The sequence below is a fragment of the Malaclemys terrapin genome, chromosome 2, assembly GCF_027887155.1.
Source record: "Malaclemys terrapin pileata isolate rMalTer1 chromosome 2, rMalTer1.hap1, whole genome shotgun sequence".
Classification (NCBI taxonomy): Eukaryota; Metazoa; Chordata; order Testudines; family Emydidae; genus Malaclemys; species Malaclemys terrapin.
Window position 1 is genome coordinate 16,987,472 of NC_071506.1, and position 18,232 is coordinate 17,005,703.

At 38.9% G+C, this 18,232-nt stretch overlaps 1 protein-coding gene across 5 annotated transcripts in view; it reads right to left on the bottom strand.

Annotated features, from left to right (window-relative positions):
- The window catches only part of EFR3A (EFR3 homolog A), a 160,068-nt gene that overhangs the window by 124,651 nt on the left and 17,185 nt on the right, over nucleotides 1-18,232 (bottom strand). For 3 of the 5 annotated variants that reach the window (XM_054017780.1, XM_054017778.1, XM_054017776.1), the window contains exons 3-4: nucleotides 6,858-6,950; nucleotides 635-740 (exon numbers count right to left, since the gene is read on the bottom strand). In XM_054017780.1, the coding sequence (XP_053873755.1) occupies nucleotides 635-647 (13 nt within the window). In that variant the 5' untranslated portion in view covers nucleotides 648-740; nucleotides 6,858-6,950. The remainder of the gene's footprint in view (nucleotides 1-634; nucleotides 741-6,857; nucleotides 6,951-18,232) is intronic. The other 2 variants (XM_054017779.1, XM_054017777.1) reach the window with 1 other exon arrangement.

An 18,232-nucleotide genomic window follows, 5' to 3' on the forward strand; every position in this document is an offset into this window, starting at 1 on the left:
CAATGTTGGGAATAAACAGAATGCTGGGAATAACTAAGAAAGGGATAGATAATAGGACAGAAAATATCATGTTGCCTCTATATAAATCCATGGTACATCCACATCTTGAATACTGTGTGCAGATGTGGCCACCCCATCTCAAAAAAGGTATACTGGAATTGGAAAAGGTTCAGAAAAGAGCAACAAAAATGATTAGGGATATGGAACGGCTTCTGTATGAGGTGAGATTAATAAGACTGGAACTTTTCAGCTTGGAAAAGAGACTGCTAAAGGGAGATATGATTTAGGTCTATAAAATCATGACTAGTATAGAGAAAGTAGATAAGGAAGTGCTGTTTACTACTTCTCAAAGCACAAGAACTAGGGGTCACCAAATGAAATCAATAGGCAGCAGGTTTAAAACAAATGAAAGGAAGTATTTCTTCACACAATGCACAGTCAACCGATGGAACTCCTTGCCAGAGGATGCTGGCCTTCACAAAACCATAACAGGGTTCAAAAAAGAACTAGATAAATTAATGGAGGATAGGACCATCAATGGCTATTAGCCAGGATGGGCAGGAATCATGTCCCTAGCCTCTGTTTGCCAGAAGCTGGGAAATGAGCAACAGGGGATGGATTACTTGATGATTACCTGTTCTGTTCATTCCCTCTGGGGCACCTGGGACTGGCCAGTCAGAAGACAGGATACTGGGCTAGATGGACCTTTGGTCTGACCCAGTAGTGCCATTCTTATGTTCCTATGTTTTTCAATAAAAAAAAAAAAAAAATAGGAGTAACTGCTCGGCACATACACAGTGCTACCCTTGTGAAGTAAAGCTGCCAAGTCTAAGTAAAACAGTAAAAGCTTTCTAAAGGTGTATCTTCTGAGCTTTTAAAAATGTGGGTAGTACTTGCCAATGTGTTTGTCAGCGGTCATAAAATTCATGATCATCATCTCTGGGATAAAGATATGGGGATTAATACAAAGACATAACATACATTATTTTATCATCTTATTCTTATCAGTCCCAAATGCCACTCTTTCACAAACCACAATTAAGAAATTCAGAAAGTTATTGTTTCACAAAGACAAGTTGTTGACAGAAGTTATTGTGTTTCTGACCTTGCTTTATTAAAGTAAGCTAGGCAAGCAATAACCAAACTGGAGTAGGATACACAATATTGCGTTAAGATGTACACTGCCAAGGTTGACTGGTCCAAAATTAGATTTTCCATCATAGCCTCCTTAACTCCAATAAAAAGAAGTTATATGTTTTTCTTACCCTTGTTCACTTAATATAGAAAGAACTATCACACTATAAATAGTAATGACAGGGGCCACAACTTTAAGATGGCTTTTTCATAACTCATGTCAGGAAAATCGGATTATATTTAGTTCTGAGAGTGTGTAATACTCTCTCAAGACTGAAGGATGCCTACTATTACGCTGAGTGTAATGCAACATTTTTGGGCAATTACACCTAATGAAAGACTCAGAATGCTTGCTCCTAAATCCCTAATAGGCTGACGTTCCAAGCAGCTTTAATTTTCTACCCTCTGATATGCTCCCCATCCCGCAATCCTGTACCAAATCACACATATACCCTCTTTAACTAAGGCTCTCTCTACACTACAAATATTAAACTAGCCAGGCTACACATTCATCTGACGCAGTTGCAATAAATATGGTTGAACTACATCCATCCAGCAGCTTTTTCCACATCAAAACCAAGTGTAAAACTTGTTTATTTTATACACACACATTATATACATACACACACACCCCACCAACACTGACTTCACTGTTTTTACCAGTGCATTCTGGGAAAGTCAGGACATCAAAGGCCCCCAGCATACATACAGAGCAATACCAATAACATGTGAGGACCACTCAGTCTGGTGATACAGACATGAGGTGCTGTGCAGATGGCATCCTCTAAACAGATCTGACCTGATTACAGGACAACTTTGTGAGAGCCTAGACTAATGGATGGGAAACATTAACATCCAGAGTTACTGTTCAACAAATAGAATAGAAAACCACCACATTTGGAAGCAACTAATGTCACTAACAAGTTAAAAACCTGGTAAAACTGTTCGGGTGTACAAGGGGCCTTAGACCAGACTTGCACTTGAGATACAGCCATGCAAGAAAACTTGGTTACAACATGATTATTCCTTGTTACAAAAACGTAAAGAGTAGACAGGATCTTATCCAGCTTTTCTAACCAAGATCTCACCTGTGTTTCATAACCTGGCTAAATCTAAAAGTTTCTCTGGAAACTGTAAACATTTTAAAGGTTTACCCTTGTATGAAACAGTTAACTTCCAATCCAATTTCAGGGAAGGGGTTGGAATGGGGGCAGGGAAGGGGTGGGGGCTGGGGTGGGGGGAGGTCTCAGTAAATGCGGCTCTCAGGCTAATGTACTAGTCCTCATGTGGCCCTCATGGTCATTTGAGTTTGAGACCCCTGATCTAACTGATCACCATATTTGGGGTTGGGAAGGAATTCTACCAATCTGACCTGAGGGAGAGACCCTGGGAGTTTTTTGCCTTCCTCTGCAGCATGGGGCACAGAACACTTGCATGTTTAAACTAGTGTAAATGGGGAGTTCTACATAACTTGAAGTCTTTAAACCAAGATTTGAGGACTTCAGTAACTCAGTCTATAATGCTGGTAAAAAGTGCTAACTGACTTAGGCCATATCTACACTACCACTTATGTTGGCAATACTTACTTTGCTCAGGGATGTGAAAAAAAAAAATCACACATGCCCCCAGAGCAACATAAATGTTGCGAGCATAGTGCTGTGCGTGCTACCACTTATGTCGGCAGGAGAGCTTCTCCCACCTACATAGCTACCACCACTCGTGTAGGTGGCTTTATCATGTTGATGGGAGAGCTCTCTCCTGTCAGCATACAGCAGCTACACAAGCCATTTTACAGCGGCGCAGCTGCATCAGTGCTGCTGTGCTGCTATAAGCTAGCTAGTATAGACATGGCCTGAGGAGATTCAAAATCTTTCCCCATCCAGGAATTTTCACTTTAAAAAGACTTTCCCCAGCAGAGGATGACAACAGAAGTTTCTGTCTCCATGCTTCTTCCTCCATAGCTTTCATGACAAAAGAACTGGGTCTAGTTTTCACACAAAGTAATCTTTCACTATATGTGCTCATAAAACTTCCTCTTTAAGAACTAATGACAAAAATCTACCTAGATTTTAAATATTAAGGTTCAATTATTTTGTTGGGAATCTCATGAGACAAACTTTATACACAGACTGTAAGCACTGCAGGACTAATATGTCATATTAATAAGCAAAAAAACTGAATCAGTTAAGGGGACTACAGATCCACAAAAGGAAAATGAAAAGTTAAGCCACCTATCAATACACACCCTGTACTCCTCCACTCACAAGCACACATCTTTACCATTACAACAACTGTACATCACAAAACATACACTGCAACCTTAACTCTGCACAACCTGTTTACCAGATTGCTTTCCCTATCCTCAGCCACTAGAGGGATGTTTGATATATAGTAACAGATATTGGGAGAGTGTAGTTTGGTAAAGGGGTATGTAAAGAAGGATCGTTAGAGACTGACTGATGACTGGCAACCCCAAAAGGGCAGGATTAAGGCTGCTAGATCGTCTGTGTTCAGTAGTTCTTTCTAAGCTGCAACTAAGGTATTGCAGGACATGCCAATGCACACACAGCACCCAGTCCTACCCCCAGTGAAGTCAGTAACAAAACATGATGTGAATGAGAACAGGACTGGATCAATAATTCAATATATATCATAATACCACTGCTTATTATGCATAAAATTCTGGTTTTATTCTTAGCTCATATTCCCACCCTTCTCTTCACTTCCCATTTGCCTGTTTCAGTCACCTGCTGCATTGTCAAATTCAAGCCCCAATTTAGCTTGCAGCCATTGATTATCAGTTCTCTTTGGACAGCAGTCTTTTTACTACATTTCTACAAATCACCTAGCACAATGTGGCTTTAACCCTCAGCTGGCCCCCAAGCTGCTACTGTATGAGAAATTAAACAAGAATTAAGGTTAGTGACAGTTTAGGTTGCACCAAAACCCATCCTACCCACTTAAACCCTTGTCTGTTCATACTTTTATGCTTTCAAGTTAACATAAAAGTTTCCAGTATTCCTTACCATCTTTACACTGTGTACAATGCTGTTAAAACTTCTTCCAAAAGGCATTCACTTCCATCTCCAACCCATATTAGACAGCAACACATAGCTCAACTTTATTCAGTTCACCCTGTCATGCAAAACTCAGTGACCTCAGTTTCTTGCATCAACAGTTTGACATGTCTGTCACATGCTTTTGGAATTTATTTTGCTTTCACACTGCTGATGTTACCGTTAAGGTTTCACTTTAGAGTGCAAATTTGATGAAGTTGGATATGTATTGCTTTTTGGTATCTATTGGACACAGAAGTGAAAACCATATGGAGTTCTAGATACTAAGAACACTGTAAGTAATAAGAAGGTGGAAAAAAACAGGAGTTTTTCCCCTTATCTTATTTCCCTGATTTTAAGGTTTTGAGTGCCTAGGTGTGTCCTAATGCAACCTTAACTGTCACTGAACATAGTCTTTGTTTCCTGATTATAAACAAGTATGCCTTTTCTGGGTTTTAGCCACTCTCTTCTCAATATACTTTTATATTACACTCAATACACACACACACACACACACAGAAAATCCAAATTGCAACACTACATTAAAAAAAAGCAATGTTTCACAGAATTTGGCCATAATCAGGGATGAAAATTGTGTTGTTCAAAGGATTGCTTAATTTTTGTAAAATGCTTTGAAAATTGAAGTTAACCTTTGCTACTACTCATTTCAAATAAGGGTGCATGGTCTAGTGTTTATCGCATGGGATTTGCGATCAGGAGTTCTGGGTTTCATTTCCAGCAAGTCTCACTGTGCAAAGCATAGGACACTCATAAGGTGACAGCAAGACAATCTCCACTATAAATATTTTTCAATTTTCTCATTATAAATTAGTTTTAATAGGATTTATTAGTAGTTTAATCAGGTACTGATTTACTGTACCTTATGAAAGTGTTGCCTTTTTTAAATGAAAAATATTGCAGTAGCTACAAAACATTTGCAACAGGCTAACAAAATAAAGTAATATTCCATTAATGGAGAATTTTAATTGGGACATGCTCTTCAGATATCACAGTTGGAGGCTAGTTTGAATTTTAAATGGTTTTCCATCTTTCAAAAATATTCTTTGTGGTTTATTTATGATTTCCTATACTCCCAGCAAGCCACTAGTTACCTTTTCATATGAAAATGTTCTTCATCAGGAAATGTCTGTATAATACTGCATAATTTTTTAAGGTGGCTCAGCCTCAATCACTCCCTTATAACTTTTATTTTATCCAAAGGTAGCTTTCAAGTATGACCCTACACTTATGATGTGCTAAACCAACTTGGCTTAAACCAAAAACCTCACATTCAGTCAGGCACAGTCTTCTCCATGCTGCTGGGCACCAGCAGCAGGAATACTGTGAGCAAAAGACTAGTCTCCTTTCTGTCCATGCCAGTGCCATATACCACATCAGCCCCCAGGTACTGGGAAGAACAACTGCAGTTGAAGTCCTGCTCAGCCCCTTCAGTCACTCTGGAGAATGATACACGTACAGTCTGGTCAGCACGTAGGGACACAACACGCTCAGTGAGATGGAATCTTCTGAAACTTTAGCCGACGGTCTCCAACAAACCTCGACTGAATATGTACAAACTGATTTATTTATTTATAAAAGCAGCTTATAACTCGGCCAAATTTGGGTACATTTTCAACAGGATAGAAAAAACAAGGTGACCCCCCTTGCCAAATTTTGAATTCCTCATCCAAAACACAGAGGCACTTCTCAATGAAATGGCTAATAACCCATTTTTCCTCAAAATTCATTCTGGGAAATGCTTACACTGGTTTTGTTGAAACTTGCAAAAAGCCTTCAGCTTGGAAAATTTGAACCCGAACAGTTAAAGAATTCAAAAAAGTTTTAAGACACAGAAAACAGGGTCTTCTAATGGAAAATGTGAGGCAACCTTAAGCAAAGGCACTGTTAACATTTTACCCATAATCTGGAATAAGTGAAAAAAGCCCTCTGTCCCCTACAGACACCCGCAGAGGGATCAGCCAGAATCTCAATGTGCTCCTGGTGCACATGACCAAGAGCATCTACAGCTGTGAGACACAATGAACACATGCATGGGGTAATGCCATAACTACACCACACTTTCATACAAGCCAGTGGAACAGAGCCAACATACTTCGTTTGCCCATTTGTAGAGCTCCCGCCAATTTGTGCCAAAGACCTCAAAGAGCCTTCACTCTTCCACCAACTGATGTGAGTTTTGGCTGTAACTGCCAGAGGAGTTATTAAATTTGATGATCTTATCCTTGCTTTAAGATCTAGTTTTTCCAATTACCAGCTTCCTTCAATTCCAGAATGAGTTTAGCAGCACATATTCTCATTAACTCCTAGAAATGAGATTACACCATTTGAAAGCTGGAATTGAGGCATCCAATTAACTTCTATCCCTGATTATTCACAAAGTATCTGATCTTAAAGTGATTCCTGGTCCCTTCCAGAAGGCAAAAAAAGAAAACCCAGAGGCTATTTGTCAGACAGGCCAAAAATATCAGTTTTCAGTGTATCAATCATTAATTGCTATCAGTCATCTCAGGCCAGTTCACTCTTAGTCTTTTGATACAATAACATGCATATAGTCACATGGCAAACAAAAATTAAACCAATTTATCTTTATATTTTTATGCAACAAAAATCAGAACACTCGCATGTATAAATCAGTATGAGTCTTACCTGTCCGTCCCATGATTCAGAAATCAGGATCAAATAATGCTGGACATGAAGATTAATCAACGACTGATACGAAAACCAGTTGCAAAGTAATTTCTGTAAACAACAATAATAGGCTTTAACAAACAGTAAAGTTAATAAAATTTAGCAACCCTTTTATAAAATATTCACTGCAAATTTTTGATTTTGAACTTCAGTATGATTTTAGCCAATAGACAGGGGTTTTTTTTCACTTTATAAGCTATCAGAGGCATACATAACTTTTTAGAAGATAATGAAAAGACATAAGGGCACTAATTAAATCAAATACTGAAAATGCAAAAAAATTGAGATAGCATTCATCAGTTATAAATAGCATAGATAATTTTAGATACAGAAGTTTCCATTGCTTCTAATTTGCACAGCCCCTTTCCTAATGTAGAACACTAGAAAATCATCAATAGCTAATTAGGCACTGCAAAATCCATATGACAAAACGAAAGTCTTCATAGGAATACATTCTCTGCCTATCAAAGGTCCACCGTCTGCCAAGACCTATTTTGAATATGTACTTGTATAAGCTACTAAAAAGGTACAATATTCTGGACAGAGTCCTAATTGGGCAGTTGTAATTTGTTAGTTATTTTGTATTTTGCAGATTGTTTCATTATCTTCTAGTAGACTTAACACTGTACAACTTTATTAAAATTGTTTAATGTTTTTATGTGTACACAGATATAAAGCAAAGTGCCCTTTCAAAACTTACAATGAAATACTTTTATTCAGGAGATTTTAAAATAAAGCCATCACTGTAGTAAATGTTCTCCTAAAGCCTTGTATATTCAATTATTTTGTCATTTTGTATATTGACACCTGCACTGTAATTGCATAAGCAAGAGGAAAACTTGAAAAACTGTGTTAGCTGTTAGCAACAGGGATAGCTCAGTGGTTTGAGCATTCGCCTGTTAAACCCAGGGTTGTGGGTTCAATCCTTGAGGGGGCCATTTAGGGATTTGGGGCAAAAATCTGTCTGGGGATTGGTCCTGCTTTGAGCAGGGGGTTGGACTAGATGACCTGAGGTCCCTTCCAACCCTGATAGTCTATGAAACAAAAATCAATAAAAGGTTTGTAAAAGCAGACAGGTAAAAAAGTGTGTTTCAAGAAAATACTAACGTAAATCCTTCTTTGTCAACTATTTCAAGGAAAAATTACAATCTATGTGAAGATTCCTTTTCTAGTATCCACAATCAGGGAAGTTTTGTTCTGCAGTGTTTTAATACTACTCTATTAAATACTTCATATGAAGCACAATTTTACATGAGTAATTTGAAAATTCTCCACACAAGTGAGAAGTATAAGCACTTTGAACAAAACATTTGTATTAATATTTTTTTTTCCACTGAGTAACTCAAATAAATTTTTATTTGAAAACAACTCAAAGAATGGCTTTTATTTATAATCTGATCGGCGTATTCATCAATATGATATGCAAAATGAAAAATGGGTTCATTGCTTATCTGGCAACTGAAGCACGGGTCGCAGCTCCATAGTTATGGCTGAATTGAATTTTGCACTTAAACTATAGAGAACGACAGGTCAGGACACTCATAATTGGGGAACCTGCCTTCAAAAATAACAACCAATCACCACCCTTCCTCTGCAGCTAACTGACATGCTACCATTCTATTGGTCTGATGAGTCAGTGATGAGAGAAGACTGGACTCAAGAATTCTCCTTAATAAATAATTTTGGCCCCAATTGTCATTGCTCCTTAAAGTTTCTGTGGCTGCATACTACCTTGGGCATCAAGGCATGACTGCCTAGGCTTCACTGTGCACTGGAGTAGCTGAGGCAAGAGTGCAGAGAAACTGAGCACCAGTTCTCCCCACGGTGCTGCTTTCTGTTGTTGAAGGCAACAAGAAAGACAGTGAGGGAGAAGTTCAGAGAGGGAAAGAATGGGAATGCAAGGGAACAGGGGGAAACAAGGGGTGTTGGGCCTAGGGTAAATAAGGTATGTGCATGGGGAAGGAGGCTATAATAGGCAGATGGGCTTTATGCAAATAGGGAGTCTGGAGTGAGAGACAAAGAAAAGAATCCAGGCCAGAGGATAGACCCTTGCAACCCACCCACAAGCTTCAGGTTTGGGTCAGGTATGAAAATGACTCACTCTTGAGCTTGGGTTGGGCTTTAAAATTAGGTCCAAGCAGACCTTCTCTTCCTGTTCCTGCCTCATCATCCAGTAGATGGAAGTTGAAAGGCTTCCCATGGCACTTATAAACATTGATTCCGTCACCATCCCAGAATCCTGACTGCTGCACAGCCTTCTCTCTCCAATACAACCCTCTCCTTCTACAACATCTTTCTTTTTTGTTAAATACTGTTACAAAGTACTGTATTTTAGTCTTTATGTTGGCTATTCAAGATACAGTGAGGGTTTCAACAATACAACACAGAATACAAAATGACAAACATTTAAAAATATATAAGGTTATAGGAAAACACTGTCTATTACGGTGGTCACTTACCTATATTTCATAGGAGAAATGTTTAAAAAAAAAAAACTTAGTTCCTTTTTTACTGGGAATGCTGCTTTCATTTATTTATGGACTAATGTGATTGCAAAGTCAAAGCAAATATAAATCAAACTGGGTTCCCACTCAGTATCAGGTATTTCCTCTTTGTCCATACTGGAGTTCAATAGGAGTTTAAAATAGGGTTACCATTTGTCCGGATTCCCCCGGACATGTCCGGCTTTTTCGGGTTAAAAATAGCGTCCGGGGGAAATTTGTCAATGTCCGGACTTCCCCTTCCCCCCCATGCAGAGCATGCGCGCTGCTTACAGAGCAGCCGGGGCTGCCAGAGCCAGAGCCCTTCCTGCACTTCTCTCCTGAAACTTGACACCACTCCCCTCCTCCCCCTCCCTCCCTGCATTCACAGATCGCTTGTCTGGAGCTCCGACCCTGCTGCCCTCCCCCGCTGCCGAGCGCGCTGCTCTGCAGCACAGTAAGGGGGCCGGGGGCCAGAGAAGCGGCAGGGAGGTTCGGGGGGGGGGGGGGGGTAAGTCAAGAGACAGGGAGCAGGGGGAAGGGTTGGATGGGTCAGGGAGTTCTGGGGGGGCTGTCTGGGGGTTGGGGGTGTAAGGTTTTGGGCAGTCAGGGTACAGGTGGGGGGGTCTCAGGAGGGGGCAGTTAGGGGACAAGGAACAGGGAGGCTTAGGTAGGGGGTGGGGTTCTGGAGGGCAGTTAGGAGCAGGGGTCTCAGGAGGAGGCAGTCAGGGGACAAGGAGCGGGGGGGGGTCGGGAGTTCGGGGCAGGCTTTCTGGGGGAGGGTGGATAAGGTTTTGGGCAGTCAGGGTACAGGTAGGAGGTAGGGTCCTGGGGGACAGTTGGGGGGGGGTCTTAGGAAGGGGCAGTTAGGGGATAAGGAACAGGGAGGCTTAGGTAGGGGGTGGGGTTCTGGAGGGCAGTTAGGAGCAGGGGTCCCAGGAGGGGGCAGTCAGGGGACAGGGAGCAGAGGGGTTTAGATGGGTCAGGAGTTCTGGGGGGGGCTGTCAGGGGGTGGGGGTATGGATAAGGGTTGGGGCAGTCAGGGGACAGGTAGGGTCCTAGGGGGCCAGTTAGGATGTGGGGAAGGTCTCAGGAGGAGGCAGTCAGGGGACAAGAGGCAGGGAGGCTTAGGGAGGGGGTGGAGTCCTGGGGGGCAATCAGGGGACAAGGAGTGGGGGGGGAGGGTTGGGGGTTCTGAGGGGGCAGGAAGTGGGAGGGAGTGGAAGGGGCAGGGGCGGGGCTAGGACAGGACAGGGGCGGGGCTAGGACAGGGGCGGGGCTCCTCCCGTCCTCTTTTTTGATTGTTGAAATATGGTAACCCTAGTTTAAAATCATAATAAATTAATGTGAATGGAAGTTTTTCCATCTAATATTCTTGCTGGCTCTTTCAAGGAAATGTCTATCTTCTACTCTTTCCAGAGTATTCTATTTCCCTTGCTTCTTAAAGAATAACAAACTATTATTTCTCTTTTACAATGTGGAGAAATATAGTTAGAATCATTTTGCTCAATTTGGGCTTGTTTATAGTAGATGCAATACTATCCATCACTCTTGGCCAAAATCTGCAACAGTAGAATTCCCAGGACCACAAATTACAAATAAGCCCACTGAAATATTTTATTTCCACTGCAGTTTTGCAGACATTTAAATACAAATCAAATTTAGTTGTGTACCACTTACATGCTAACTGGCATAGATGTTTATACTAGTTGTAGACTTGATTGTGTCCCTATCATACCCACAAACAACCCTTTGAAATACAAAAGAGATTTTTTAGAAATGACCACTAATCTTCTCAAGTAACTCTGCCAGTAAATTTAGCATCTTTGTAGCAAGACAGAATGTGGGATTCATGTAATACTTTGTACTTTCATAATATAATGTAAAACTAAGAATACAGTTATAAATTAAAATATTAAGGAGAAACCATTTCTTAAAGAAAAAATGTATATCATCTCATATTTCCTGATGTTTCAACACTTTCATGGAACTCCCATATACACTCCCAATTGGGGTGGGGTGGGGGGGAAAAAAAAAAAAAAAAGGTGGCACTGAACTATAAAGGCAATTTTGACAACATAAAGGCAACTTAAAAGATTTGTGATAGCAATGTATTCTGTACAATTTCTGCTAGTAATATTAAAAGAAAGTTGGTAAACTCATTGTTCAGTTGGTCATTAATTTATCATAATATTTTTAACACTCAAAACAATATTAGATTGAAAAGTTTTGCCATAAATAAGAAACAGAATATTCAGGAGAACAGAGGAAAGACAATATTGTATGGGAAAGGAAGAGTTTGTATTTAAAGTTTTCAGCATCCGTTGCAACAGGTATTGACTCAGTAGACTTTGAAAACTATCTCTTCCCTGTAATCTCTCACTAATTTACTTGGAGTTTGGAATGATTGGAAGACCCAAGTGAGAACAGACTTAAATCCCCGACAGCATATAATACTATTTTTTTAAACAAGTGTAATTTGCAATCTCAAGGAAGAGAACTCCTTCATTCCATTCAATCCACCTGCTATAAAGCAGACTTCGCTTTACACAAACTAAAAAATATACCTATCTATATCCATGTCCTTTGGCTGAAGATAAAAGTAGTCATTACAGAATGCCAGAAACAGACACATCAGATTTGAGAAGTAGGAATGAAATTCTAAAATAGAAATAATTGAGGAAAACTAATCCAAGACTTTGGAATACTGCTGTAACAATGAGTGAACAATTTGAGTATTCTAAAGTTGGGCTTGTTCTACATTAAGTCTTGCTAATTCTCACATAATGAATACATATACCTGGTAATTCTAATGATGAGTGGTCTCTTTCCAACTAAACAATTTAAACAGAACATTATAGTACTGTTTCCTATTATCACTACTGTAATTATTATTCTAATTAATACTATAGCCAGCTACACTTGTAAAAATAAAATGACTGACATTTTATGCCTTATTTTGGTTTTCTTCATGTTTGCTTATTACCTTGCATACTCCAGAGACACACAATGGGCCTGCCAATCATTGTTGAGAATTCTTACTAGTTAACCACAAAAGGCATTATAAACATTTCCCCACAAAAAAGTATGAATTTACAGTTAAGACCGCTTAATTGTATTTCAATCAATTGAATCACTAAAAATCTAGAAAATCACCATTTAAGATAACATTCACACCTACATCAATCTCAAGTCATATGCCTTGCCACCCAAGCACACAGCTCACACAATGAACACACTTCTCACTCCAACCAGGATGGATAAACTGATTTTTTGTATTTAAAATCAAATATCAGATTTATGTAATTTTTAAATTGTGCTTAAAAGTAAATTTAAAGTTTAAGACCTAAATTTATTATTACAATTTAAATAAATATAAATATGCTGCATCGATGAGCTCATCCTAAAATCTGAATGAATTGTGGACATTTCTTTATATAAACTAAAAAAGCATCAAGAAGTTTATAAATATATCACATCATATACTGTATTAAGAAAGTATCTATATTGTTTTCAGTCTTTACAATGGAGCAATTTTATCCCCAAATTTAAGGACCTTCAATTTCTGTTGGGCAGAAAAGCTCTTCCATTAAATTACTTTTGGCCAGCAGGTGCAGAAAGGCTCTTCTCTTCATTTGGATTAGCTCAAAGTTAAGAAACCAACTGGGAATTGAAAAAGCAAGAAAGTTTGTTTTCCTATTCCAATCTATGAATGAATACAGATGAGAAAGGATGAGATCTACTAACCCTAACAATCTGAAGGACATGGGGCCAGATTTTCAATGGCATTTTATATTTTAGATGTGTGATTGATGCTTTAGGACAGGGTTAGGCAACCTATGGCATGCGTGCCGAAGGCGGCACATGAACTAATTTTCAGTGGCACTCTCACTGCCTGGGTCCTGGCCATCAGTCTGGGGGGCTCTGCATTTTAATTTAATTTTAAATGAAGCTTTAAACATTTTAGAAACCTTATTTACTTTACATACAACAATAGTTTAGTTATATATTATAGACTTATAGAAAGAGACCTTCTAAAAACATTAAAATGTATTACTGGCACGCAAAACCTTACATTAGAGTGAATAAATGAAGACTCGGCACACCACTTCTGAAAGGTTGCCGACCCCCGCTTTAGGAAATCCCATGAGGCACCTAAGCAGGCTAGATGCCTAACTCCCACTGAATGTCAATTCATTTTATTTCAATGGGAGTTAGGTATCTACCCTGCATAAGAAATCTTGAAAATCATATTAGGCATCTATCTGCATTTTCAGACACCTAAATACCCTTAAAAGTCTGGCCCATGGTGACCAGAAACAATCCATCAATTCACCAACTACAAATAATACTTCCTTTGCTTAATAAAGCAAAGTTTTAAATGCAAAACATGTTTTATTAAGAAAAATGTTTATGTATACAGCACATGATAGCTTTTTTATCGAACAATTTAAAAATGTTGTTTTTGTACTTTTAATTGAATTCCAATTCCCATGCAAATGCAGCTTGATACGTCCAGAGTAAAAAGTTATCTAGTAAATAAAGCAGTCATTCACCATTTTAAACATAATAAAAAGGTAAAAATTAAGTATCTGAATGTTCACACTATACAGTTACTTACATAAGCGTGCATAGTGTATCCTTCTGGTTTGCAAAAAGTAGTACCAAATTTAGTGTGAGGGCTATATTTGGTTGCAAATGAACATGAGAATGAACCTCTCTTTAGGACAATAACTAAAAAGTACAAACACAAAACAAGATTAAAATCAATTATTTATTTCAAGGTTTCCCACTTGATTTAAATAATTAAAAACTGATTTAAACTCACTCAAATAAATTCATCTATGCTCCAACATATTACCAGTCAAAATGCACATTCAATTTCTCACAATTACATGTACTCAAATGCACAGCATGAATTTCAACCTCAGATAGAGGACTACAGACCTGCCTAGTGGCAATGTGTGATTTGCACATGAATAACCATGAGGCTGAAATCAATGTTTTGCAGCTGAGTATGACAATATGAATGAAATTGTAACATTGAGAGGAGAAGTAGGCTGTAGTGGAGCACTGTTCTTGTGGGACTCCTATGGGACTTCTCTCTTTTGAGCCATACAAGGTTAGTCAGAACAAAGTACCTCTAGGGTCGGAATTGTAGTTAAATGTGTATGGGGAGGCTTTAACAGATGGCCATCTGAAAGATGGAAATAATTTGAGGTTTCATACCTGTGACGTTGTGCAGTCTATATGGTTTTATAAAAACTTGATAAGTCAATATAATGTAACTGAGATAGTTTGAGAGAAAATACGGTAATAAGTGACGTAACTGGGATATGCTTCATGCAAAAGGTCTCTTGTAAGGTATCATTACAAAGCTTATAAGCTACTGAGTATGATCATCTGATTTGTATAAATGTACCACTCTTGTATCTAAAACTAGAAATATAAAATGTAACTCTGAGGGCCTATTGTAATTGTGTAAAGCATGGACCATTAATGATGGTTTGGAATCTTGATGACTCCCATTGTCTGCAGATGGCTGTATTTACCTGTGAGTCTTCCTGTATATGTGTGTGCTGGCAAGTGAGTAATGAAGTCTTGCAGTGACATGTGATCATGTCACCTGAACTGGAATCCATCTTTAACCTGGTGCTTTTCCAGTGAGGGGGGGGTGGAAACCCAGAGAGACAGAGTTCCCGCCTTATGCAAAAGATATATAAAGGGGTGGAAGAGAACAGAGAGAGAGAGGAGCCATCATGAAGAATCCCCTAGCTACCACCTGAGCTGCAACAAGAGCTGTACCAGGGGAAAGAATTGTGCCCAGGCCTGGAAGATGTCCAGTCTGAGAAAAACTTACTGAAGCATCTCTGAGGGTGAGATTATCTGTATTTAGTTTGATTAGGCATAGATTTGCGCATTTTATTTTATTTTGCTTGGTGACTTACTTTGTTCTGTCTGTTACTACTTTGAACCACTTAAATCCTACTGTCTGTATTTAATAAAATCACTTTCTATTTAGTAATTCACTCAGAGTATGTATTAATACCTGGGGGAGCAAACAACTGTGCATCTCTCTCTATCAGTGTTATAGAGGGCGAACAATTTATGAGTTTGCCCTGCATAAACTTTATGCAGGGTAAAACGGATTTATCTGGGTTTAGACCCCATTGGGAGTTGGGCATCTGAGTGCTAAAGACAAGCACACTACTGTGAGCTGTTTTCAGGTAAACTTGCAGCTTGGGACAAGTGATTCAGACCCTGGGTCTGTGTTGGAGCCAGACGGGAGTGGCTGGCTCAGCAAGACAGGGTGCTGGAGTCCTGAGCTGGCAGGGAAAACAGAAGCAGGGGTAGTCTTTTGCACATCTGGTGGCAGCTCCCAAGGGGGTTTCTGTGATCCAACCCATCACAGTTAGCAACATACTACTTCATAACACAACTAGAAATACTGAGAGTTGGTTAGTAGGAATCCTGTGTGACACCTACAAAGAAGCTAAGTTACGGTGGTTTTATTTTCAGACTCAGAGGGGTTTTTTTCCACGGCATTAATCTCACAGTATATTGAGTGCACTGCACCCAGAAGTTTCTAGCTTGAGATAACTGGAACTTTAAGCTAAGGTAGCCCATCGGGAAGGATGGGTTGGAGACTGGATGCTGCTGAAGCTCAAGCTAGTAATGCAGGGAGGACACAGCTTTAGAGAGTAAAAAGCTTGAGTTATGTCTCCCAATAAGCTGGTAAAGAATACTACAAGCACATAAGAACGATAATATAGTATGCAAAATGTAAAGTAAGATGAATCAAGACATATCCCCAGTACACAACTTAAAGGGTGGGAGAGTGTGAAATGGTGGTGTCAGGATAACACCAGTGTCTCCTTAAAAAAATAAAAATCACTTATGTCAGAGGTAGGGAAAGATGAGTACAACAACCTTTAGCAAGCTTGTTCAAAGGCTTGCAAAAACCCATCTTCAAACTCATCTGTTCACACCTAATATCCTATATTCTTTACAATCTGATCCCACTCCTTTCCAATTAGAAATAATTTATTACATGAAAAAAAATTAAGACAGTATATTTACCTTGGCTCCTTGTTCAAAGGTACTAATATTACAGGTGTAGCTGTCAGGTTGCAGTCTCTCCCACACCACTTGGTTACATATTGTACAAATGTTAGTTTTTGCTATTTATTTCCTGTACATTAGTACTGAATATCCCATTGCTCCTATCTCCAGATTTCTTTGCCGACTGGTTCTGGTTCTGCGCAAGAGCTACCCCTGCAACTCTAAAGCCATCCAAAAGTCAGAATCTCTTAATTTACACCAAACAACCGTTTGATAAAGACAGATATGAAACATATATGGCTGGTCCGACGAGGATTTTTTCCCACCGGGGACGGGTGCGGGGGTAGAAGGGGTAAGTTTAGTTGGTCAAAAAAATCCCTGACAATTATAAAAAGATCTGAGGGGCTATAAATATAGCATCAAGCATCACTGCTTAAAAGACAGAAAGATGTTTCACCGTTTTTACAGAAGTACTGTCCTAGAAGTTTAAAAACCTTTGCTCTTGATTAAGCACCCATATACCTCGTGTGTGATCAATTCGCTATATGTCTAATCTATTGATTTATTATTCAAAGCGAGCAGGCTGAAATTCAACATCAGCAACCTTGACACATTCACTATCCAGGTCTTCTTCCTCACTTGTCTTCCCCATGAATCACCATTCTTTTGCACTGCTTAAAGAAGCTACAAGCTTCGTTCCCATTTTTGGATCTAATGGCCAAGTCTTGTTTCTATTGTCTATGTACTACTAAAAAAGAAAGTTATGCTGAAGAGGTACCTAATCGCAGACAAGCATATGCATTCCAGTTTTAGTCATAAAGGACCATCAAGAGAATTTGTGCTATTAATCTCAACAGTTCATTACAGACCACACAGCCATTTAGCAGAACAATTCTACTTTCTTAAATATACTTTCAGGAATTCAGTACAAATGTTCACACTGAATTCAAACCTAATATAGAATAAAATTTAGTAACTGAATTGCTAACTCCCCTTCAATATAAAATAAAACCCTCCTCTACTCCCAATTTCTCTCTACCACATCCCATTCTCTCCTAAAACCCAAATCACATACTCTCTCTCAACCCTTGTGTTCTGATTCAATAATACAAGTGTCAAAAAAGGAGTAGCATTTCTATTATGTCATGACCACCACTCAGTTTGCCAGACCTAGGGAAAATATTTCTGATAAAGAGAGAAAAAATTAAATTTACATTTCTTCTAGTAGGCTGTTTCTCTTGACATCTTCACTGAAGCATTCTCTATAAAAAAGAAATAAGAACACCCTATGCCAGCAACCTCAAAAGTGAATTCAACTATAATTTATTATCCATTTTGGCAACATGCAAGCTATTAACATTGTTGACATACATCACCTGCTCTGCATTCTACATAACATGTTCTCTTTACAAGAGCTCTCCCTATACTTAAATGAAGCAGATTGTTCCATTTCTGTATTCATGATGCGAAAAAAATGCAAAATATTTATAGAAAGGTATTTCATAATCTTGAGGGCCCAAACAGCACCAAACATCCAAATGCAGCTTCAGCTATAGAACAGCAATAAAAAAAATAAAATAAAAAAAAAAAGAGATGTGACACTGTAATACAACAAAATACCTCAAAAATATTTTACAGTAAGTAGCAAGTAGTAACTAAAGAGCAAAATACCCAAACAGATTTAGCAGCTAACATAGCAGATAATTTGTGTTTTAGGTCACTTGTCATCTCAGAAATCCCTGAATCAAAATATGTTAATGTTTCTAGATCAATCCAGACATTTGTAAAATC